The sequence below is a fragment of the Aythya ferina genome, assembly GCF_964211825.1.
Source record: "Aythya ferina genome assembly, chromosome: 13".
Taxonomy (NCBI): domain Eukaryota; kingdom Metazoa; phylum Chordata; class Aves; order Anseriformes; family Anatidae; genus Aythya; species Aythya ferina.
The window spans coordinates 13,918,062-13,944,489 of NC_140311.1; the positions used below are offsets into that span (position 1 = coordinate 13,918,062).

Consider the following 26,428-nt stretch of genomic DNA (forward strand, 5'->3'; position numbering starts at 1 on the left):
CCTTCCAAATTTCAGATTAGCCCTCTTCTACCTTCACACTGTCCACGAGCAACAAATGCCACTGACATGAAAATACGCTGCAGGAAATACTGAATTTGCCACGCACTCCGTCTTCCTGCTCCCTTATCTTCACAACATCACGTGAACATTCACGTAATAAAGTCAGCAGGTATCTTCTCTGTCCCACACCTTAGAGGAGAAAGGCTCTTGGTGCACTGCCATGCTCTGTTTCAGTTGAGAGGCTATGGAAAAGTCTCATCCTCACAAACTACACGAATTGCACTTTTACTTGAAACAGAAGTTATCTGGACTAAACAAGATGCATCATTTTAGTGGGCCTTTTCAGAAATACCTACATGATTTACGGAACATAAGTCAGCTTTCTTCTAAAGCTACCTGCTTTTGAATAGGGTTGCCTTCTTTGTAAGAAAATAAAACATACTTGGAAAATTTCAATGCTTTCAAATACAGCCCTGAAATCCACAAAAAAAATGGGTATGACTATGTATAATCCATAGTAATAAATCAGGAATGATTATTTAACTTTCCTGAATAACTATGAGTATTACTGGGGGAAATAAGGTCACATGCTCTTAGTAATAATGATCAAGGCTAATCAAGAATAATGACTTTGAATAGCTGACCATTACTCAGTGTTATTTAATAGTACTGTATTTTCTGCTAACAATCTTGCATTATTTAGATTGCATTTTGAACAGTGCTGGAGACTACTTCTATTTAAAATGCTTCCTGGAACCACGACCTAAAAACGTAGTACTCTTTTCACTAGTTACAATTAGAATTGAATAGAATTGAGTCAACTAAGTGCCTGGTGAGCACTATCACTTTTGTTCATATTCCATAACCAAGACAATAAATCTGTTCAGATTCATGATGAAGAAAGCCCTCCCTCACTAAGCCAACAGCAACAGACTTGAAAGCTTTATGAATGCTTCTTCATCAGCCATTCACATTAGCACTACTGATGGTAATTCAAAAAAAGAGCAACTTCTGCAATTGCAGGAATTCCAGTTAATAAAGCAACAGCCTTCCTTTAATCTAGTCAGTTTGGGATAACAGTTCCATTTCAGTCATGTGCAAAACAAAACAGCAGTTTGATCAGCTTTGCTGTTTTTATCCGTTTTGAAGCAGAAGCCTTGGACTCACTGTTTACAGATGATGTGAGCCATTCCTTCATTTGCTAGGCAAGCTGATCCCCAGGTTGGTATGGATTTCACCACACAGTCCTCTAAACAGGGTGGTGGCTCTGCATTCACTTTTCTTGGAGATTTCTGTGTCTACTACCTTTCTATCAGCCCAAATGCTATGAGACAGAGCTTCCTAAGAAGATATACAACCTAGATTGGAAAATAATGGTGCAGGTCACTGAGGTGATGGAGACTCACCTACAGAGGTCCTTCAGGAAGCCCATGAAGCCGCTGTGCTGGGATGGATCCAGCTCTTCCTTTCCAACTGTTTTCATGACCTCTGGTTCTCCTTAATTGAGCTGCATTTGTTTCTGGCAATGTCTGTTTTTTGTTTGTTGGTGGTTTTTTGTTTGTTTTGTATTTTAATAAAGATATGCAGACTGGCATGAATCCTCCTTTTCTTGCTTTTTTTCTTCTAAAAGCTAAGCAAATGGCCTATTATAGGAATCACAGAATTGTAAACCAGAGAATCTCCTTTTGTTTTCAGTACACAGTTATGGAACTCTGTGGAGGAGGTCAGTGCTCCCAGCAGTTTGCAGACTGGCAGGGCAGGCGAGCGCGTTTAATGAGAGAAGCTGGAACGTGCAAGAAACAAAAGGATCAACAAAGCCAGTAAGCTGGGTTTTGCTATCAGAACTGGTGAATGAAAGATCAAAAAGGAGGCGGATGCGTCTTCCGGGTGGTTGGGGAGGATGCTGGAGGGCTTGTGATGGTAATCACAATATCAAGAGAGATTGAGAGTCATATACAACTCAGAGTAGAGAGTAACGTTGACTACATGGAACCCAAAGGAACCCAAGAAACTGCAGAGAGCCCATTTTCCACATGTATAGGAAATAAGCCAATGAGTTTTGAAGTGTGTCTTTTAATAGTTTGTGTTTTGTAAAAGGTATCCAAAGCGGTCATCCTCCACGGGACCCAATTACCAGTGGTTTCCTTGTTTATAAGCAGTAGCAGTGGTCATATGAGGAATGGAAAAGAAAGGATCACTCTGCAGCATGAAGAAAAACATTGTAAAGTCCTACGTTTCCACACAAACTAAGATTTATAACTAAGATTTATAATTCTCTATTTCAAGGAGCTAGTTATAAGCTGGGCCTACTCTCTGGACTGAAAATGTGAAAAAAGGTTTAGCTTTGCCAGAGTTCACAAAGCAGTTTTCCTCTGTTCTGTGGCAAGGCATTCATAATTCCCAGACCACCTGGAACTGGCTCTGAAACACAAACTGAAGCCAGCTCAGAATCCAATAGAAAGACACAGGCAAAAACAAGGGAGCTTAACAGGTCTCAAAACAAAAGCAAGCAAAATTATGAGTTTGGCTTCACTTCAAAGCAAAGACAAGAGGAAAAAAGGGAGAAAACAGAGAAATGGTTAAGAAGGGCATTTGAAATTGAAGTGGCAATCCCTAATTATTTTTTACTTTGTTTGGATTCAACACAATTCATCAGCCCTAAAGCTGAATTCAAATTAGAAAAAAACATTCACAACTTTGACAAAACTGTTTTCTTCAGCATTTCTGGTTTCTACCAGGCAGGGCGGTTTGTTAAAAGAGTCAAGTAAAACAATTTTGTCTCTAGTATGCAAGGGACATATTCTCTTCTCCTGTTTATCAACTGTCTTATAAAGAGGAAGTTGGCAAAGTGGATGAATATTTTATTCATACCTACTAATTGAAAAACACCCTAAAACTAGAATTGCATACTTATACAAGAGGATTTGCATTATTATTATTATTTTTAATTGCAGTCTCAGTTTTCATTCTATATTTATTATTATTATTAAAGTTCTAAGACTCCAATGTGGTGGTAGATCCAAAAGCTGGGAAGTATTAAAGCAATTCTCAGGAAACAGCACAGCTCAGACTTAGACCTCTCCCAGTATACCTAAACACTCTGCCTGTCTGTTTTAATGACTTTTTCCACTGGCTTAGTGAAATACTGATTACAGGTCTGTGTAAGCCATCCCCTGCATTTATCTTTGCTCGTTCTGAATTAAATGAACAACAGCAACAACATCACCAACCCTTTTTATCTGTCTTGAGGTCCAGAGCAATTAATCCACTACCAGCTGCTATTAGAATGCGTTACCAGCTTTCAGACTCAATTGAACAGTTGATGGTTTTCCTCTCTGTTCATGAGAATTTGTATCATTTTATTCCAGATTAAATTTCACACTTGACAAAACTATTACCAGGTCATTTTATTGGAACCTGAGATTGTTTCACCCAGATCAATGAGCTCATGGTTTGCCAATCTTTTTAAAGACAAGTAAGTACATTTTTTGTTTGTTTGTTTAGATGACATAAGTGTAGCCTCTTTCCTAAAAACGAACAAATAATTTTTTACTCTTCCAAGGTTTCACTCCAGCATTACCTTATTTCTCTGCAACTACAACTTTTATGTGTCTGGGGTAATTGCCTTGAAGAGATCAAATTCCCACTTGTGGTGTCAGAGGTTACAAATAATCACAATTATTTTCAAAGTTTTGAAATTACCCCATGTGCTACATTATTTTCTTGCTATCATTTTGTCAAGTGAAAGAGCAATACCTGAAGTGGAACAATTCAATGGTTTAATATTGTAGATGTTCCCTGAACCGTACACCACGAAGTACAGTGATTCCGTGGCATGTGTGTGTGATACCTGGCCTGGGTGCAACTCCAGACACCCCTGTCTTGTAGTGCTTGCTCATTTGCTTTTATAACTGCAATTCTAATCCCAGCTCCTATTCATGATAAGAAAAAATCCTCACTCCATATTAGATCTCCTTTAACATCTGACTGGTTTTCAGGATCCTGGTAGTAAAAGAAGATGTCATGGAAATACGATCTCAGAAAATTAAGAGCAGGATACTAAAACATGTTACAAATCCAATATTCTTTCATTATTTCTACCTCCTCCGAACCTCCAAGAAACCTGTGTTGTGAATTCAGATGGAAGCGCCATTCAAATGCCCGTTTCTTCAGGTAGAAAAAGTATTTTGTGCTGAGCTAGCCATCACTCTTAAGAATTTTTAGTCCTTCTGTACATCTTTTCTTCTCAGACTTAATCACCACACAAGATTCACTAGAGACAAGATGACGATTTGATTTACACATACTAGATGTCCCAGAGGCCTATGTCTTACAATGAAGAAAAACTAAAACATCACTACTTAAAAGACAGAACTTCTGAGAACTTACTGAAGGGTAATCTTAAAAGGCTTACAGTGATGACAGCTTGAAAAACAGATATCCAAGGATGTCTCCACAAGTTAACATTCAGGAATATAGTTCTCCAGAGAACTCACCAGAGTTCTCACCAGAGGTCTCACCAGAGGCACTTAACTGCAAGCCCTGTATTTCTCACAGTGAGTTTAGCCCTGTTTAGGGAGTTTTTAGGCTTCTTGGATACTGGGACAGAGAAGAAAAGATGTTTGTATCTAGCAGTTCAGTAAAGTTTCTCTCAGTTCAATCTACCTCATTAAAGTTTGGATAAGTTTACATTTAAGTTGGATTTGAGCTAACATCCTTATTAAGAAGGAAATGTGACACAGAAATGTCAGAGCATGCCTAGTGCAGCCAGTGATATAGGCCATAACAGCAAGCCCGTGATTTGAAAACACAGGAATTATCTCTAGCACCATATTTCTTAAAACTCTCTGAGAACAGGAAGCGGCACACAGCCTGATTTGCACATGGCTAAATGCCTGGGGGTGCCACTTCTTTTCTAATTGCCTTCACACAAACAAACAGTGGTCCTGCTGAACTCTGGATCATGACAGCAGCAATCAAAAACCACACCAATCACCAGACAGTCATTACAACAGGGACTAATTGGGCCCAGGGGAAACTCTCCTAGCACTTAAGTTGAATCACACAGGTTAACAGCGCTCCTTACTTCCTTTTAAAGTCTTCAAGAGTGTTAGTTATGAGAAATAAATAAGTGAAAATATAATTAAGAAGAGAGAAAAAATGCAGAAGCCCAAAGAACACAAAGCTATCTCAGCACATTGCACCTATGCTCACAAACTATCTGGTCTCTACCAGCTTCAACACATCCTGTTCCAGCAGAAAAAAAATAAAAATACAATTGCCTGGGATTGCTATTAGGGAAAATTTCTTCCTTGCCCTCAAGTATTACAAAGCAGCGTGCTGCCCCGAAGTTTGCTACTGTAAACGACTAAGACCCTTTCATTTATTTTCTAATAATTTTCTAGTAGAACTCTGTATATTACTGTTAAATTATATTCTTTTACTGAAAAGACCCATTACGAATGACATAAATCTGAGGCACAGGGACAACTGCTTCCATGAAGGAATATATTAAGAAATCCCCTTCCAATAATTTTGCGTTTGCAATACCCTGGTTCTGAGAGCATTGAACATTTTCTCCTTTATTTCTTCCAACCCACGCATGGGTGAATTAGTGTATCTATTCTTTGCTTTATTATTAGGCACCTAGCGCATAAAGCAAAGGTTGAGTTCAGGATACCCATTAGATATGTCTGCACTGCTAAACCTCACTGATTTTGTTGCCTGAAGGAATAAAACCTGTGGAGTATATCCTTCATCATGTATGTACATCCTATTTGTAGATGCAATGAGGAAAAGCAAGCCCCCTTCAGTTTGTAAACAGGCAATCGAGCACATAAAACAATGGAAGTTATTATCTGATGGGTTATAAAAAGAATGCTATCATGAATAAACATGACATGAATGTCATTATGCCAACTGGCAGGGAGAGCTGTCTGAGTTCTGCAGCTGAGTCCTCCTGACTGTGTCTCTTATGTTAAGTTTTCTATTTGTTTTTTTTTTTTTTTGCCAGAAAAGAAGAAATCACTTACCAAATACCAGTTTTATTCCCTATGTATCTGTCACCTTGTACTTTGGGCATGATGGATTTCCGCAGGAAAACTTCCATTTGCTTGTCCTCTCCCAGGACGCACACAATGTTGCCTACTGACGTTATGGTTACAGCTGGCTTTGATGCAGGTTTCAACAGGAGTGGTACGTGGGTAAGCACATTCTCCTCCTTTGCTGTTTGGAGAACAGCCAGGAAATGAACCCCCTGACATGCTGGAGAAGAGAGGGCTGAGGATGGTTGAATAATCTTGGCATTCGGTCTCCTGAAGGCAAAGATTACTTGGCGAGGAAGCGGTCACTCCACTCTGTATCCTTTCTCCCAAGCAGGCAAGGTTTGAAGCCCACCAGGGAAGGCATTTCATCCGTGAACAACCAGTGACAGCGAGTCAAAATGTTACTGATGCACTGCAGCATGCAGAGCTCTTGCTCCAACAATCTGTTGGGACTAGAGGGTAATGCCACTCATTTTGATAGGAACTAAAGCTGGGATTTTACTACTAGGAAAACTAAAGAATACGCAAGACTCTCGTGTTGCTGGATGCTCTCCAACTGCAGAGCAACACAGACATTCCTGCTTGAAGCCCTGACTGTTCCAGCTTCATGTCAACATAAACACTGGCTTTCAGAAAGACAGAGGATGGATATCTTCTATTCTAAATCTTTAGAGAAGGAAGGTGAGTGAGCAGTATGCATATCACCATGAAACAAAAACAAATATTTGTTTCCCACAAGTGTGTCAAAAGAACATGTAGAACTGATTTCTCTCAATAAACACTGTCATCAAAAGGATTTGCAGGAGCACCATCAGTTTTTACATAGTTTTAGACAGAAAAGTAGAAATATTCTGATTCTACTTTCCTTTGCATTTAGATAATGCCAAAACATTTTATCTCAGTAAGTTGAATTTTATTTTATGATGAATCATGCTGACTTTATGTTGTATCTGCCCTAACACTGTATTCAAGTATAGAATACTATATTATTATAGGGATTTTGTTTATAGGGAATCTGTCACTTTTAACAGGGGAAGTGTCACACGTTTTTAATGTGTGACATTTAATGTTAACATCACAAAGTGCCTGGGAAGAGTAAGCCCTGCTGTACCCATGCTCTTGTTCTATGTGCGAAATTTAACTGACTTCTCCAAAAATACCTGAGACAGTACAGCTGTGAAAGCTATCAGATACCAGTGTGCAAGTATGAGAGGTAACTAGGAGATACGTAGTACAGCAACTACTTAGATGTGCTCCTCTTGGATACCAGATGACAAAAGACTACTAGAAGGTATCATCTTCGTACCTTTTCAGAGTAACACGATGCTCAAATGGATTTGAAACATAAACCAATTTTGCTCATGAATTGAGCACTGGATAAAGCCAGAAAACATTCTGCAACAAGAAGACACAAAATGACTGTATTAAAACACATACCAGAAGAACCACAGAAGATGGCTGCAGAAAAAAACAACCTTACCCCTCCCCATTTTCACAGCATGGTTTAGTCCGATTTTCCTGTTTGGTCTTAAAGACCTGGAAGAAGTTTTCTTTCCTTTCACTTGGAAGATGGACTTCCAGTGCTCTGAAAAAAGTAGCACAGCTTTTCCTGGGATCACGGGTGACTACTGTAGTCCAGGCTGCAGGCATTTGAAACAAGTTCCTCAACTCCTCCTCACACCCACTGAAGCGAGAGCACAAAGGTTATGCCGCAAATTAAGTTTTACTGACAGCACCTCTAGGCTGTCTAAATCTGATTTTGATTTGCTGGTCATGCGCTTCACAGACATTCAGAAGCCTGAAGGCTTAAAATCTACTATCAGTCTATGTTATTACTGCTCAGAAAGGAATATTTCAATATTTCACTGATGGCCTGATGAAGGCTTGATTCTTCTGTGCATGTCCGTGGCAATGCTGTTCTCCATTAAGAACTGTACAGATAGGAACAAAGTAAGGGAAAAGGATACACAGATTTCCTAACTTGATTTGTTGGCAGTTCTCTGGCATCAAATGCAGGTATTAAAGATCTGCAGGCTTATTTCCTTACAGGCATGCATGGAGCCCCCATTTGCTATTCTACCTCTGGTACAGAAGTCAAGGCTTACGTCCATCACTCAGTCTGGTGACCAAAAACCCGTACCTCCTGCTTACCCTGCACCCCTCAGGCCCCAGACTCCTTACCTTCCTGATTCTTATTATGGGAATTGAGTTTATTGTATTTTACCAACTAATCAACAGCAAATAAGTATCAACATTTTACCACTTTTTACTGATCTCGCTTGCAAAGCATTTATTGTATTTCAGTTTATTTTGGAGCTGGGCCCAGTTAGAAGAAAGGCCTTCAGAAGTAGCTCCTTGCTGAGGGCAAAGGTACAGCTAAACTTTGCTGAGATTTCTTCTTCAGCTCCTCTTCTTTTATCAGGAGATCCAAGTAGGCCCTGTTCTTCTTCACTCTTTAAAAAGCAGTGCCTTTTGACACAGAAAAACAGATGTATTTGTGCAGAGGGCAAAAGCAGCACATGATCTGGCAAATGAACTTCCTCCACACTCAGAACTTTGAGGCCACCCTATGCTTTTAGATCAATTTTAGCTTCCTTGTTTGCTTTGCTTTCATCTCTGAAACCTTCAGTGAGGAGGATGTTTCAATCCAGAGTGCTGATGTGAAAATCCCAGAAAAACAACCTCTGTAAGAGAAATGCTGACAGCTTTATCTAAAAGTAGCATCGGCAGGTGCTGGAAGATTAACGGCATATCCAAGGCCTGTACTGCAAGGAGACCTCCAGAATGCAGCATTTCCAGATTGTGCACTGAAGTCTTGACACAAATGTCCCAGCATTTATCTGGGAACCCTAACGAAACACACTTCTATCCACCAGTCAGCAGCCCTGACAAAAAAGTCACGTGTGAACAAAGCAGTTGCATGGAATTTATGAGGGTTACCCAACGGAGATGAACTCCACATTAATTTAAAAGTGAAGATTCTGGATCCCTTAATATGCCATGGCCATGCTTAACGCAGGAGAAAAATACTACCCTTTGGTTTCCATCTCAGTGTCACCTCAACGTCAAAACATATCGTGAGAAGAGAGAAATAAGGTTTAATGCAACATGAATTTCCCGCTATTACACATACACACCTGCCTATGTAACAATGTCTAATCAGTTAATAAAGGAGAGGCAATATTTAAATTCTGCTCCCAGAACTCTCTAGTCTGAGAGTAGCAATCTCTTTCATTGATGCTGCTCTAATACACTTTAATTTTGTTCAGCATTATGAGTTAATTTACAAAGCAGGCGTCAGTACTACTGAAATGACAGTTCTGTCATTTCAAGAATTCACTGATACATTTAATTTTTATCCATTTCTAAAATTGTTGCCATATCAAGCTTGCCTTCACCTGCTTGTCCCCATCCTTTTCAAGCAGCTTCTGACAATTTCCTTCCAAGTTGCTTCAAAGATGAAGCATGCCTTGAACCTGTAAGCATCCATGAGCAACCAAGAAATGGAGCTCCTTGAAAAACACAATTTTATTAGGATCGTGAAGAATCTTTTCAACAAACAGGAAATTCAGTGAAAAGTGCAATTGCCATTTTCCCAGTGCAGTTCTCATGTTTGCCAAGTTGTCTTTGAGTGGGGAAAATATAACAAGCTGGGGGAGAATAAACCAGGATAATTGTTGCTATTGCCTGTGACACCCGTTGTGTACAACTTGTTAAAAACCCCTGGTGTTCAATTCCATTCTTCTGTCAGAGAAGATCTTCCCAGTTGAAGCCATTAACTTTGGGGACTGGGACCCGTTGTCCCCACTTAGCCTTAGCACCGTGTCTGAGCACCTCACCCCCTAGTGCCCTTTTGTAAAGAAAAGTACATATTTCAGACCAAGAAACAAAACAAAACAAAACAAACCACTTCAGTCAAAATACTCTCAATCAAAAACAAAACAAAACAAAACTTCAGAAGCTTTACATTTTTCTGGAACTAAAACCCCTTTCCTCCTATTTATTTTTTTTTTTTAAATTCAACTACCAAACCAAAAGACTCAATTATGCATGCAACCTTAGGCCCAGTGTTGCATACTGATGGACACGGTGACCTCTTCATTTCCAGTGCATTGAGTTCTCTCTAAGGTCTTTATTCATTCAGTCTACAAAAGAAGGCGTTTGTAACAGAAATTGTTAATGTTTCTAGAAAATAAAATCAGATCCTAGAATTCCTGCTCTCACCTGTGACACAGATCCTCACCTTTTCTCAAAGCAGGTGATCCTGGTTAATGACTAAAACACAAACATCTGCTTATCCCCTTCTTAAAAAATGGATTAAGAAAGCTGAAATTACACAGTTAATGGGGTGGACAGTCTACCACAGACCTGTGGTCATATTTCAGAACTCTACCTCTAACCTAATTTTAATGAAATTAAAGTAAATTACTATTGCTATTTCCTCAGCTATTTTAAGCCCCGGTCAATTTTATAGACAATAACAGCAAGGATACATTACCATATTTTTGGAAGAAAAAATAAGTTAATTCAAGGAAGAAATATGGTCTCTTATGTGTAATCACTACATATAATAATCTGCACTCCCACATAAATCTGAAAAAGGCCAAAATGTCTGCAATTATGTAAGTAAGTTCTAGCATAAACAGCAAAAACATATAACTGACAGGGAAGATGATACTGCTGTGTAATGCCTTCCAAGAAGCATGTCATATAGTTTTTATCTGAAAATTAGAAGAATTCATGAATTATTTAACAACCTTCCCATTTGTTACCAAAAGTACTTTGTCATGTAAATGAGCAAAGGGTTTTGAAATTTCCCAAGTAAAAGTGTATCCCAGAATTTGATTCAAGATCAGTTATTCATTGTTCACATAGGATTTGCATAAAATTTTCCAGAAGTATTAAACTAGTAATTTGATTAGCACTGCAGCTATATCTTATGAAACAAGTATGTCTCTCCTGAAACATGTAAACCACTATCTTCCCGTAACATTTCAAAACCATGGAATTCACATAACCCCAAACCTGTGATGGAGCAGCTAATAAAGGAATAATAAACTCCAAAGGCTGCAACACAGACTGAATAGTGAGTCTGGTAGATGCAGCTGACAGTCAAACTGGGTGTTGGCTCTTCCCATTACAAACCACGTACCACAGCACAAACTTTGACTTTAGCACCATTCTTTAGGATCAGAACAGAGGCAAGTTGAGACAAGGCAGCAAGGCAGAGATGGAGAGAGCACAACTTCTGGGCTCTCAACAGTGTTGTTATCTATCTGCAAATATTTTATATTAAATTCACCAAACCTGCATATAATTTCAGTATGGAACAGCAGACATGGATGGAGCAAGCTTCATTCTCTAAAACCAAACAGTTTAACACTGAATCATAGGAAGTATCTGTAAACTCCTTTTAATTCAAAACTGGATCATTTAAGGGATATTTATCCATTCACTCTTACAGACTCCTCCTTTTTTTATCCTCTCATTTTAGGCACAGAGCTGGTATCAACATCCACACGATGGACATCGTGAGCTCCAGCACATACTTCATTTAAGGATCATCCAACAGTTCCAAAATACTTGAGACAAGCATTTCACCACCTTACCAAATGAGGTCGGCTTCACGTTATGACAAATCTTAAATGTATATTAAAACAAACATTTTCTCAGAACCAGACAGAAATCTAACTCTCTATGGCCTAAACCTATCAGAATAATTTAAACTGTGTCACAAAATTACCAACTTTGAAAAATCATTTATGACCTTTGGCACTCATGAGAATTTGAGGATTACTTAGCCAAAATACTTAATGCTTTAAGAAGCATCCATTTATGAGGGTTTATGGCAAAATGTAAGTTTGCAAATGTTTAATTGTAGCTATTGGAAGAGGTAACTATAATTACTAGGGAAACTAATTTTACGACAAAGCATTATGTGACAAAATTATGAGAAGGCAAATACTGAGTAAATATTAACTGGAAGACTATCTCAATCATGAAGCTAAATTGAAACATTTTTCAAATGAGACAATCTACACATTCTTAGTGATATTTTAACACGATACCCACCTTAGAACACACGTGTAGAAACCACTGTCTTGCAACTCAACCGAGTGAAACCATATTGAATCTTCATCCTTGCTCATCCTAACTTCAGAAAATATAATGGGTTCTTCTAAGTCTCCTTTGTTTTTGTACCACATAAGCCTAAGACCTGTGCTTTGGGCCATGCTATAATTAGTTCTGATATAGCTGTAGAAAAGGGCACATTTCACTCGGACTGGTTCACCTGCCAAAGCCATGTATGTCTTGAGATCCACTGACCAGTCAATGCAACCATCAACTGAAAGCAAAACAATAATAAAGACATATTAGATACAGATACAATTCTTCAAGACAGAGAGAGGCAGCCTGTGAAATGCAAAACAATTAATCAAAAGAAAAAAACCTTTGTTTTAGAGCAGTGTGATAAACTTGTGGCAGCTATTAGCAATCAAAAGCATTTTATATGGTTTTCTTAGTTACATGTAAATGTAAAATGTGCAGGCTGTAAGAGCACATTATTATTATTAGAGCACATTAGACCTGCCCGATTCCATTTCTTTAGAACATCATTACCTTCATCCACTTTCACTAATTCTTTAATAAATAAACCAAGTGTTTTCACCTTACCTACCTGCTCTAATAAAACAATTCTGAATTCACTAATTCCTTGTTGGAGGAAAATGTCTGTTGGCATCTGACCCCAATATATCCCTTAAAACATTTCCCTCCACCTCTGCTAATTATGTTACATAAAAAATAAGAGATGTGACAATTATTCTCTTTCAAGGCAGTTACACACAGTTGTTTTTTTCCTACAGCCTACTCAAACTATAGAGAAAGAATTATATACAATAGAATAAAACTACAACATGTTATCAATGCAATCAAGCTTAATGCAGATATTGTACAAATATGAAAAGGAATCTTTTGATGTTCTGTTCATCAAAAACTTTTGAAACAGCTTTCCTTAGCTAAAAAAAAGGTTTGATACTTCACTTTAAAAATGAATGTGTCAGCCAATTTATTAAAAGATTATTTCTTTCTACATTTTTTCCTCCCATTACTTTTAAATCCTTTTGGTTACACTATAATCCTAGTACCTACATATCAACACATAATTCCCCTCGTGTATCAGAGACTTTTTAATTCAATCTTTTGTATTCTTAGAAAAAATGGAAGCCTGAAAGTCAACTGAGAATATAAGCAAAAAAGAAGACAGCAAAGCAGGCTGTCAGCAGGCAAATACATTGCCTAAAATCAATGCACTTGATCTAATATATATTTTGTGGAATTTATTGATCATTTCCAGCTACATGTAACTGAAGCATCTTTATCCTTGATGTAACTACCTCAAATTCAACCAAGTAAGGATCAAGTTGCCTCTTCTGCATTTACAGCATCAGTCTTCTGACTCTCAATGTTGGATACTCTCATATGCTCCTCATTTCACATACATCTTCAATAGCATTCCCTCATCAAGTGATTTTTTTATTTACTTCCTAAGCACAAGTACTACGCACAAATTTGTATCCATAGTGGAATACCAGATCTAGTACTTTTTAGTGGCTTTTCTTACCTTTAAATTATGCCTACCATTTTTTCAGGCTTCTCTTGAATCACAGAATCACAGAATTGTCTAGGTTGGAAGAGACCTCAAGTCCAACTTCTGACCTAGCACTAATAAGTCCTCCACTAAACCATATCGCTAAGTTCAACATCTAAACGCCTTTTAAAGCCCTCCAGGGATGGTGACTCCACCACTTCCCTGGGCAGCCCATTCCAATGCCTCACAACCCTCTCAGTAAAGAAGTTCTTCCTAACATCCAACCTAAAACTCCCCTGGCGCAACTTTAGCCCGTTCTCCCTCGTCCTGTCACCAGGCACGTGGGAGAACAGACCAACCCCCACCTCGCTACAGCAAATCCTTCAAAACTAGCCATGATAAATGGGAGCTTTTGATTTCCCCAGTGCAGTTTATCAGCTTTAATTGTACCATGACCACATGAACCGTGCAGCTGAACCATATTTTAAACCTGCTCACACATTTCTTGTACATAAACTTCCATGCAACATCTCAGTAAAACAAACTGACACAGGCTCAGGACGGGAGGACCAGGACCCCGTTACTCCAAACTGTTTGTTTAACCCAGCAGCTGTCATGGGGTAACAGAAGGGAGACCCTCTGGTGCTTCCAGCCAGCGCGGTACGTTTCCTTCCTCACTGCTGCAGCATCAAGTTTGGCTAATTACTACCCAAAAAATCACATCGTGAAGTACTTGTTCTCAGCATATCTCCTCCATGTGTTTAAGAGCCTTCATTACGACCAAAGCTGTGCATTGTAACCCAGTCTCTTGCTAGGACCACATAAAATACTGCCTCTAGCTATGGTGCTACGCAGACACGAAGCAGCAGCACAGCTGGAAGAAGTACCCCAGTCTCCCTGCTCTACAAACCCATCCAACCCATTTTTTCAATAAAGCGTGGTTCTAACCTCATGAATAATTCTATACAGGTGGCTTTAACATCAAGTGGTTCTCAGTGTACTCCATGCAAAGCCTCCTCACATTCACTCCGTGCCTTTTTTAAGCCCTTCTCTTTCGGCTGGCACGAGTTTACAATTAAAAAGCACTGCAGAGCTTACAGCCTCCTTCTCCCAGCAAGAGATGTCAAAGGAAAATGCTGAGCTCTCCAGATTGCTCATCCTCCTCCTTCAGGACGTACAGATATTCTCCGAGGCTTCCGTTCTCCTGTAGTTTAGCAAAGTCACAGAAGTCTAAGGCAATACGTAAGCTGAAATGAATAGGGGTGCCCAGAACTGGAATTTAAATCCCAACTAATTCAGCTGATCTAATTAATTCTGTCAATCTCCTGTCAATCTAATCCTGTCATGTCATCTAAAGCTTTCAAACCTACGCTGGTTCAGCAAAGTTAAACCACAGTGAAGAGTAACTGACATTCAGACACACGTGGAAAGCCTCTAGGTCAAGCAGAAAGGTGCCAGCTTTTCTGCTGTATCGCAGAGCAGAGTCACGATTACAAATAGGAAGTCTGGTTCTGATCTAACAGGGAAATCCAACTTTAGAAGCTGAAAACGCTGCTGTTTCCAATGCAATTTCTGCCATAGCCACGCCATCAGCTTGTCAAAGCGCAGCTCAAAGAAACATTAAGCACCCTTCGGGGGCATTCAGTCTGCCTCACCTTCCACTCTTGTGAAAATTTCTTCTAGTGTGTGCTTCTCTACTCTTTTACCTCCAGCTGCTAAAGTTTTACAACTGCTTCAGCACAGAGCAATGGATGAAAGACACTGGAATGGCAATTTGTAGCCAAGGCACCAGAGACACCAAAACCCATCTCTGGCTGCCCCAGCAGAGGGCTAGAGCTGGCCATAACCATGCTTCAGCATGGTCACCAACACGGCAAGCTGACCCCAGACCTGCACCTGCACTTTCAAAGGAGAAAACGAAAATGGAGAGGAGAGCACATGGGGAACAGAGTAAAGTAACCATTCATTATAGGTTGCGGATGGCACCTGCAGAAGGGAAAAGTCCCGCAGAGCGCCTCAACTAAATCTTAATCAGTGGAGAAAAACTAATCAAACAAGAGATGACTTTTACCCTTTTCTTCCTCGTTAAACACACCGCCGGGAACGTTTCCTCTTATGAAGCTGTAGAGGCTAAAATGTAGGTCAGGCTCCCTGCGCTCACGTGGCAGCCGGGATTTTTCCTCCCGCCGCGCCGTCAGTCAGCGGAGCGTGTGCTTTGTTGGATTAATTTGGAGTATTCTCCGAGCTGTCATCGCGAGTGACGGGAGCTGCTTAGGTGGAGTTTAGCACTCCATTATCGAGAACAAAGTTTGCTGTCATTTTTGTGGGGCTGGCTCTCAATGTGCAATGTGATCAGGGTGGTAAGAAGACAAAAGTAATGGCATTAGAGAGAGGCACTTATTGTATAAAAACTGTACATACATCTTTTCTCTGCTACCCAATTATTAGCTGATCCCTAATAAGTGCCTGATTGAAAGCCCATTCAGATCAAATCCCCTCTATTGTGGGAGTATTTTAGACACTTTCAGTAAAGACAATTATTTGAAATATGCTCTAAAACGTAGAGTATTGAGAGGATGTGGAAAAATTGTCCCACTTCTGGCCTGGCTTCCTGAGGAAAGGAGGTTTGCCTGCCTGTCCCCCAGCCCCACCAGAGCTCCTTCTGGCCCCACTGGCTGATCACAGCCCTATTTCGTAGCACTTGAAAGGGCTGAGGCACAGAGAGAGACCTGCTGTGGCCCCGACAGGGAGGGAAGTGCTGCAAGCAAGTGCAGCAGCAGCTGATCTTGGGGGGCCTGTCCCTGGTATTATCCAGGACCACCCCAGTTATCTGTCCAGCCTACTGCAACCTGAGGAGATGGTGAGCTGAGAAGGAAGGGTCTGAATTCATCAGACACGTTATAGATTAAGTTGCCTGGCGTTACGTTACTGTACGTCTGTGTTAGCAGTCACCCCAAGTGCGCACCGCATCTCCTTCCCCAACGCTTCCTGGTAATCTGCCATTATTCTTATTTTAAATAAATCCAGTTGTCGAGGGATTCTAGATGCATTTTAAGATGAACCACAATAATTTATGAGCAATTACAGAAGAGCATGTACATAGTCTCTAAGTAATTTGTCTTTCTGCTTGCTGTCATATAAATAATTTTTGCATTGCGAATCTGCCTGTAATAATTTTTGTTGGGATCTGTCACCTACAGCAATTTATATCACAGGATTGTTAAACATGCTTGCCCGTTACCTGAAATCTCATTTTAAATTGAAATCATCTACAAATAAATGATTAAAAAATAAATATACTAGCTAATGTGTTAAATTTATTGCTCCACAAAGCAAGAAATGCTTGTGACTGTAAATATTTAGCCAGAAAAACATTCCTCTGAGTTACATTTTTATTTATAGATTAGCCATAGAGCGGCAGAGCCCAGGAACTGATATCCATCTCGCCTGGGGTCTGCAGACACGAGCAACGATGGATGCACTCTGTGAAGGAAGCCCACAAAAAGGCATGCAATTTTTTGGGACTCTCGAAGGGCAGAAGTCGGTTACAGCCCACCAATTTTAGGCAACTTGGTATTTTCAGATCTTGATTCTAGAGGAAAGGGAGCATACCCTGTATTTGAGCAACCACAGTACTGCCTTTAATAGCTCTGGCTGGACGTGGTCTTCCCAAAGAGCCTGGGTATTAGCTCAGGCTCACCTGCTCCCTCTCTAGCCTTGTACAACACTTCTCCAATTGTGTCACTGGGGGTGTTTATCTCTGCAATGTCCAAGCACCAGAGGACAAAAGAAAAATAAAAAGGAGGCTGGGAGGCAGAAGAGAGACGTTTATCTCCCCAGAAAGGAAGTGGTCAGGAAGACCATTCCAGAATTTCACATTGTGCCCCTCATACTTGTGATACATCCCACCCTTAGCAATGCCTCATCTCCTACCAGATTCCACAGGCAGCTTTACAGATACCATTGACTTAAATAGTAATAATAATAATAATAATAATAATAATAATAATAATAATAATAATAATAATAGGTGTGTACAGAAATTAAAGGTTCAGATTGCACAGCATAAAGACAGCTGCAGTTTGCATATGGCAGACAAAAACCAGCTGGCTGCTGTGTGTGGCACATCAGAAGTGATGGCCAGAGAGAGTCAGTGAACAGAGAGCAAGTTACCCGTGTCACAGGGAGGACAGGCTGTGCGGGTACTTCACAGTACCTCCTTCACAGGACCTCCCCCAGAAGCAGAGGAGCCGAGCTCAGCGAGTAGGCAGGGAGGGAAGGAGAGGGAAGTTAAGGTCAGGTGCTTGCCATTTTTCTTTTCCATGAGTTACAGTTTTACCCTTCTTTGCGCCAAGAGAACTGTAGTTTCTGGTTCTGACTACACTCATATTTTAAACTGCATTTTAGAAAAAAACAAACAGTTGTCCCAAGGGATAGAGTAAATCAAAAAAATTATCTGTAGCAGATGAAGACCACTTAGAAAACCACCTTCAACCTTGAGAGAAAAACAAGTTTATCGTGCTTCAAGCTTGGTAAATTTTGCAGTGTTTTTCCTCCAACTCTGTTAACAATTTTAACTAAATAATTTATTCCTATCACAGTAGTGTCTAGGTTTGGCAGTCATCTGCCATGACTGTTTTGCTGTAGAAGCACAACATCTAAGAAAAGGATCACACAAAGACTTTGTAGTTTCTCTGCTCTCATCTCCATCTTCTGAATGCTTTCTAACAAGGTTTAGACCATTTGAGTTTACCAGTGAAGAAGCTTGGGATTTTCAAGACATGGAAAAGTGCAAATATTTCAGAATTCCTAAGCTGAATAATTATGAGTGCAAAGAAACTTCATTAGATTTATCAACATGCAAGTACTTCTCCCAGTCTGGCTCATAAATAAGGCAGAAAAATGCATTTACTTATCCTTATACATTGGCTGAATTTCTTCGAAATTTTGATCAAAGTTTGCAATCTCTGTAACATGGGCTAAAAGGTTTTCAAGATTTGTATATGCTTCATTCTTTCTGACCAGCTTTTCTTATGAGGCTACAGCTAAACAACCCAGCCCAAATGTCAAAGATTCCAGCTGAACACTCATAATTTCCTTTGAGGTCAAACAAACTGTAAATATATACTGCCAGAGGTCCAAATAAGAACGGACAGCTCTGTCCTGACTTACATATGCATATAGAGCCAGAAGCGTTTTAGTCTTCAACTCAAAATGCAAAAGAAAGAACATACTAGCAGATCATCGATCTAGGAAGAGACAAAAGCCAGCTTGGGCCCTGAACAAACCTCAGCTTCCAGGAGCCAAGGCATATTAATGAGGTTGGGACTCAGAAGTTCTCCGTGAGGAAGCAAAATGCTAAAGGAGTGTCAGTAGAAGTTACCAGACAGGGACATCTCATCCTGCAGCACCCATCAGATTGGCCATGCAAACTGATGGGTCTGGTGCCAGCTTTTTGGATGGCACCTTATCACGGGGATTTTCGGGAATGCGTGCTGATGGAGAGAAGAAAAGCACATCACAGCTGGCAGGTTAGATTTTGCTGGAGACAGGAAGCTCTGAAACACGCTGTGTGATGGAAAGCACATCTCAGGTCTCATCATATTCTTTGCTACCTCGTCTATGTCAAATGTTCCCGCAGATAGATGGACCTGAACTGAAGCGCCCTTCCAAAGCTGTGCTCTACGCTTCCAGCAAATTGCCCTGCTTAGCCAACAGAAAGAGGAGGGCACTAAAGCAACTGTTTAAAATGCAGCATATTTACCTAAAAATGAGTTTGGTGACCATGTTCTCCCAGTCACTTCAATACCTGGCAGGTTTTTAAAGTCTGTGCTGAAGTAAATAATAGAGAAATTAGAACTTATGAACTGCTTTGGTTTTACATATTCCTTGTGTAATACCTTGATTCTCCATGGCTGCCACCACACAGGAAACAATACAAGAGGCACTTTTTTGTTTGTTTGTTTGTTTTAACCTCTTTTGCATCAACAAATGACACAAAAGCACAAAGATAAATTTCCCAGCACCTCTGATGATTCTTTGGTACAAAGAACTACCCCTATACAAATTAGACAGATGCCAATTCTTGTTTTCTTTCTCTGAGAAAAGGGAAAACAATATCTGAGGCAACCAATGAGTAAAACAGGCTTGAAAATACACCACTGCTCTTAAAAAGTTTATCCTACTGAAGATTCCAGGCTAGAAGCAACACTCTGGAAATATGCCTTATACCTGAAGGTACGTGCAATTATTATTTTAAGTGTTGTTGACTAAACACAAGCTCTTTAAGGACACGCTCTGAGACAGTTTTGGTATTCTCCAAAGAAGCACATTAACCCATGGAGACTTTCACACACGCTGTTTTCAAGTCTTTAGCACCATGCAAACTCTGGGAACAAAGCTGAATTCATTTCAATAATTGATGAGTCTCTTTTCATTAGTCCTTTGAACAAAGTTACTGAAGGTAAAGTAAATGGAAACTAGATCCCAGATCAGGTAGTTGCAGTCTCAAGTAATCACACAATTAGGAAACTCTATATCCACTGCTTGTTATTCCCAACAGAGAACTGTAAGAAAGAGCTGTGAATAATAAGAATTTTAAATGAAAAAGAATGAAACTCTATTAACTTTCTGGTCCCTGTGGGGGGGAGGGGCTGGTGTACGTGCACAAGATTATTTTTTTTTCATCTGTTTTTCAAGTACATGGATAGTTTGAGTTGGGTTACGTGCTTCGAGGGCTCGATCTCTTGAGTTTGGATTAGGTTAGGAAGACGGACTCAGTCTTGAATTCACTGGGCTAAATTCATCTCCTCTGTTATCTGCAGAGGGGAATCCTGGAGTGTCACAGGTCTGCTCTAAGGGCTCTCATTTCATCCCACCTGTGGCAGAGAAAAACTGCTTGACAGAAGAGTGCACGAGGACTATCAGAAAAGCCTGTGGATAATATCACACCCCACCACAAGAAGAAAACAGGACTCAAGACTGGGTGTTACTTCTGTGGTCAGCTGGTTGGTATTTGTGCACGGTTTGAGGAATTATTCACTGGGCCACCTCAGTGCAGGAAGCCTTTCACGTGAATGCCCATCTCTGGGAGCACACAGGATTATAGCAGTATCACTCTTCACAACTCTTTCCAACCTCCCTACTGACCATCTCTATTCCCTAGCGTACTAAGCTGCAGTCAGCCCATCAGAACATAACCCGATCCTTTACAAAACTAATTCCTCATTATAAGCACAGTGGGTAGAATGAATGCTTTGGATTTTGGACATTTGCAAACTATTTAATGAATATGTTGCAATGATAAATTAAAATAATAAATAAATAAATAAATAAATAAATAAGAATGCACAGCTTTAAATCAGTACATAGTAATTAATATAAAGGAACAAGTCAAGTTCATCTGAATTTACTTGCAACAAATAACCAGCTTTGGTCATTTGCTTTGTCTCTACACATTAGCCTTTGGATATACCATTGTACAATTGCTATGCCATTCCTGCTGTTATCTGGCACAGACAACTTGAGCTGCAATGAGCCAATTATTGTTTCCACTTGCATGCCAGGTGGATCTTGGCTCAAAAAGGTTGTGACCCATGCTCTAACCTAGGTTGTAATTTCTCCTCTCGTTTTAATTCATCCGTTCCATGTACGCAGCAGAATTTAAATAGGGAATTCTCCTGACAGCAGAACACACTGAATTTCATTTCAGTAAAACGAACACTTACAAATCAAAACAATATTTGCTTTTATAGGACAACTATGAATAGAACTGTTACGGGGTTATTTGACTAAAATATGTCTGTAACTGATAAATTACAAAGTGCTCTCAAAATGCAATACTTTTAAACAATAAACATTGTTCCTCAGACTTTTGTTTCCATTTAAAGCAAACATTGAATTATCCTTCCTACAAGCAATTATAATTAAATGTAAGAAAGAAAAGGTTCATGATTGAAAAATGAACCTTTACAAGACTACCTCTGTTACAGACGTCTCTCTAGGTGAAGCAGCAAGCTGCAGCGAGTGCTGTGCTCCGTAACACGTTCCGCGTACGTTTAGGTTCACCTTCACGTGCTTTTTCTTAGATCTCTCCATCCCACAGTTGCAGGCAGCTTCACACAACCTTGGTAACAAACCTCCAGTGCAAATGAGGGCCACATTTATGGGACCACAGGCACTCCGATTCCTAAGTCTCCCCCTGCTCCTGCAGCCGCAGTGCGGGGCCCTGGCCTGAGGCGAGCAGCCATTTTGTCCTCAGGGGCTGCAGCTCCCCACACAGGCTGGGTCCTCTTTCCCGTTGTCTTCATTGAGTCTGGACTCACAAGGCTCTCAGACCAGGGCCAAAAGCTGACTAAAAACCCCACAGGAACTGGCAGTGCTTTGGGCTAACAGATAGCCGTTACCAGAAGAGAGCCCCCAGCTCGGCCCAGTTTACAGCCTTTTCCTCACACTTCCCAGTATCTTCGTAATCCAGAAGCAAAGCTGGCAGCAGGTTTTCATTTCTTAGTAAGCAAAAGCAACTAACTGCAAACACTTCATTACTAATACATCGTCCGCTCCCTGCTCAGAGCAGCACAAGCAGGCCTGTATTTTATTCATAGGCCTCCTGTCAGTCCGAAGGGCCCCAGCTCGATTTGCAAAGCACTGCAGCTGCCGCTCGCAGGGCCGGACTGCCCAGTGCACAGGGCAAGGCAGGGGATGGCGAGTTCTTCGAGCTCCTCGCTGAGGCGAGGGCAGGATTTGGGGACCCAGGACACAGAGAGAGATACAGTGTCCAGGGCCCCAGGACCCTTCAGATGTCACCATGTCCTACAGCCAGGACACCGGCCAGCAGCCCTACCATCCAGTCTCCATCATGACTAAATTGTCACAGATCCACGTTAAAAGATGACTCTGAAAAATCATTTTAAAAGCTTCCATGTGAGTTACTGATAAACCAGAAAGAAAAAAAAAAAAACTAAAACTGGAATGAGGTGGCTTTGACTACACTGGCTTCTATGGTGGTGGCCCCCAAGAAAACCAGTATGTTTCTCAGTCATGAAACCATGTTTCAAAATATGGAAAACAGTATTAAATTCTTAAATAGAGAAAACTCAGTGATGAGGGAGTCGAAAGCTGGATTCTCTCTTCTCCTTTCACCAAACTCCTGTTCATAGAGGGTGCCGAGTCCCCAAGCCTGGCTGCAGGTTCCTCATGGTGCTGAGGGGCCCAAAGCTCACACCCAGGGCTCCTGCCCCTCTCAGCAGGCCGAGGGCTCCTGGAGTCCGGCTCCCTGCTAAATGCGAGCTGAATTCAGCAAATAGTGCTTGGTAGGGAAGCCAGAGCAGGGCGAGGATTCATTTCCATACACAGGGTTGAAGGAATGCCTTCTCAATTAAAAATATTGTGTTTAATTCAACCTAGCTGATTTTATTATTACCTCCATTCAGCTCTACATCTGAAGAGACGGTAAAAGCACACATGATGTATGGGGCCTCAGGGTAGGGAATTTGGGCTACATGTAGGGACATGAAGTGAGACGCCTCTGACAATACAACATGTGTTACAGTGGTACAAAAAATACATTTTAAATCATCTCTCAACGAGTTTGAAACAGAATTTGATGGCAACAATTATCGCCATCCCTGAACCCCACAGCGCTGGGTGCCGATACTCTGGGGAGCACATCCCTACAGGCAAAATCTCTTTGCAAGAAGGGAAGGAGAAGGAAACAGAGACAGAAAGATTGCAAAAGCTAGAACCAGCGATACGAATCAGAAATAAAGAGATGCAGATGTCACACAAAGTATGTCAAGGGAATTGCTGATAACCAGAAGTTCTTCATATGTGAAGGCACTTACTGTTACATTTCTGTTAAAAAATCAGAGTATCACAAATGCAATCACATTTTTTCCTGTGTCACTTGAGAAATAAATGATATTTCAGTGTGAGGTTGACAATGTAAGAAATGCAATTATAATGATTTACATATTAAAGACATTATTATGTCTTCATTGTAAATATTTCCATCGTGATGACTTTGAAGAGAATCTTTGCAAGCAGAAGTATAAATATCCTTATGCCAGATCTCAGATAATCTGAAATCATGCTGTGTCAAGTTGTCAATTTTAAGAATTCTCCTAAGCCGTTACAAATCTCATTTTAATCTCTCTAAAGACTCATCTGATTTTACATAATTTAAAAAAATGGTTGTAATGTGTTAATTTTGATGCACAGTGAGTAACATGGTGCCAGAACCCTTCCAGACAACTTCTATTCTGAAAAGCAGTACTAAGTTTTGAATTTCCAGCCTGCCCAAGGCTGCATAAACCTTTACAATGTAATTTTTGCTATTGTTTAACACTAAATATTCAAAAATATCCCATCGGAATTATGAGAACTGGCTCTCTTCCTCTTCCCTGGGATTGACCAGCGTGCCTTCACTAGGAAAGATGGGCAAATAAAACCTCATTAATGAGCTACAAACTTTGGATAACAAAAAGCATTGCTACCAACCCAGTTGCTGTTGGATGGCCATCTGTTAGAAGAGAAGAAATGTACTCTGTAGGCATAAAGGACCCTGCACTTCTTTGCTTCTATTTGCACATACTCAAAAATAGTCCCAGCACCATACATGAATGACAGCAGTGTCCCACCAGACCCAAAGCAACTGAAATGCAAACACAGGCATGGAGAGGAGGGACTGAGATTATGGCTTAAAAATATTCATGGACTTTCACTGCGTATACATGTGCATAAATCAGAAGACTATGGTGCTGGAAAGAGTGGCTTTTGCAAGCCTTGCATTAATTAGGAAAGGATTTCTCAAAACCCATGCATCTCCAAACTGTGTGCTGGGAAGACCATTTACTTCTAAATGATAAGTGTAGGCTCCATGCAAAATATTCTGAAGTTTTAGTTCTCTGAATTACTGTTAACCCAACATTACTCTTGCCTACCTTGTGATTTTAAATGGAATTACATGTAGCCTGCAGCTTCAAATCTAAATGAAAAATGTAGCTCCAATTGAGCCTTCGGAAAAAAAAAAGGCAAAAGTTAATGAGATTTAAATTAGTAACAGCTAAAGCTTTCCCTTAAAGAAAACATTATCGATTTTAAAGAGCTACCTAATGAAAAAGAATTGCATTCATTTAGACTTTGCATGAGCTACATTAGAGATTCATTTATAATAATAAATAAGGATGTGCTTTACAGTGAAATGAATCAGCAGAATTTATGTACATAATTTTTTATGAGTTAACTACACATTCCTTAGGCCTTTAATCACAGTTTTGGGTGAACTGTTTATGGTAGTAAAGAAATCAGAGTTTCTAATGCCCAGATCATCAAAGGTAATTAAGTATCAATTCCCTATAAGAGTCAAACACCTAGACAGCTCAGGGGGTTATGATTCATTCTTCATTTGTAAAATTGAAGTGGATAATGTTTCCCTTTACTCGTTATTAAAGAATGTTTCTATTTTAAGCTCAAGTAACTAACTATTGGCAAAATTCTCCTACGGAAGCCCCGACATTTCTATATGACAAGTAAAAAAATGATGCATCCTTGTAAAGTCCTTAAATAAGTGGGAAATTGGTTAAGCTGTTGGTTTTCATACATTTTTTACTCATACTCAATTTTTTACAGTCAGAAGACGATTTATGATAGAAGCATGGTTCAGGAATATAATGCTGTGACCCTATGACATTTAAATATGGGACACTGGTGACCATGCATGGGTAATATTTCCTAGTTGTGGTTGAACCCAGCAGGCAGCTCAGCATCGCACAGCTGTTTGCTCACTTCCCCCTCCAGTGGAATGGGGGAGAGAATCAGGGAAAAAAGAGCAAAATTCGTGGGTTAAGATAAGGACAGTGGAGCAGAGAAGGAGGGAGAAGAAAACATAAAGCAAGCGATGCACAGTGCAATTGCTCACCACCAGCCAACTGGTTCCCAGCCTGTCCCCAAGCAATGGGGGGATCCTGGACCAACTCCCCCCCATTTTGTTGCTGAGCATAACACCACCTGGTAGGGGACATCCCTGTGGCCAGCCTGGGTCAGCTGTCCTGGCTGTGTCCCCTCCCAGCTCCTGGGGCACCCCCAGCGCCTCGCTGGCAGGGCAGAGCTGAAAGGTTCTTGGCTATACGTGGGCACTGCTCTGCAACAACTCAAGCATCGATCGGTGTTATCAGCATTATTTTCATCTTACATCCCAAACCCAGCACCTCACTAGCTATTATGAAGAAAATGAACTCTATCCCAGCTGAAACTGGGATACGTACCAAATCCAGTTTCTTCTCTGAGAACTGCTAAGAAGAAAACAGCTGAAGTGCAAAGTCCTCCAAAGAAGTTTCAAATGACTTTTCAAACTACGCTACTTATACCAAAAGCAAGCATGCCTGGATCCAGTCCAAACAGAGCTTCACCTCATAATTAATTGAAGCTCCAGACAAAACCCCTAAGAACAAAAAGAACATTCAGTTCATTTTCTGAGATACTCCAGAGTGCTAAAACTTCAGCTCCACAAGTCGCTGCATTCCCTCTAACTCAGCTGTTGGAATCACGGGGAGCCCCCAGCCTCCCTCCATCTCCCACCCTGAAAGTCGTCTATCTAAAGCCAGGAGGAAAGCTAACTACAGCGTTCAATAAAGCAAGCTGCACATTCTCATGTCTCAAACTAAGCTCTTGTGTGCCAAGATAATGAAGAACATGCAAAGATCCCCCCCGCAGTACGAACAGGTAGCACCATCCCAGTACAGCACTGTTTTTGCAATGAAGTTTCATCAAAACATTTCACAGGGGAGATGAACTG

General features: G+C 40.4%; 1 protein-coding gene across 20 annotated transcripts in view; it reads right to left on the minus strand.

Annotated features, from left to right (window-relative positions):
• IL1RAPL2 (interleukin 1 receptor accessory protein like 2) overlaps positions 1-26,428 on the minus strand; it is a 391,415-nt gene that overhangs the window by 156,726 nt on the left and 208,261 nt on the right. For all 20 annotated transcript variants that reach the window (XM_084534704.1, XM_084534717.1, XM_084534715.1 and 17 more), the window contains one exon: positions 12,117-12,390. In XM_084534704.1, coding sequence (XP_084390830.1) covers positions 12,117-12,390 — 274 coding nt within the window. The remainder of the gene's footprint in view (positions 1-12,116; positions 12,391-26,428) is intronic.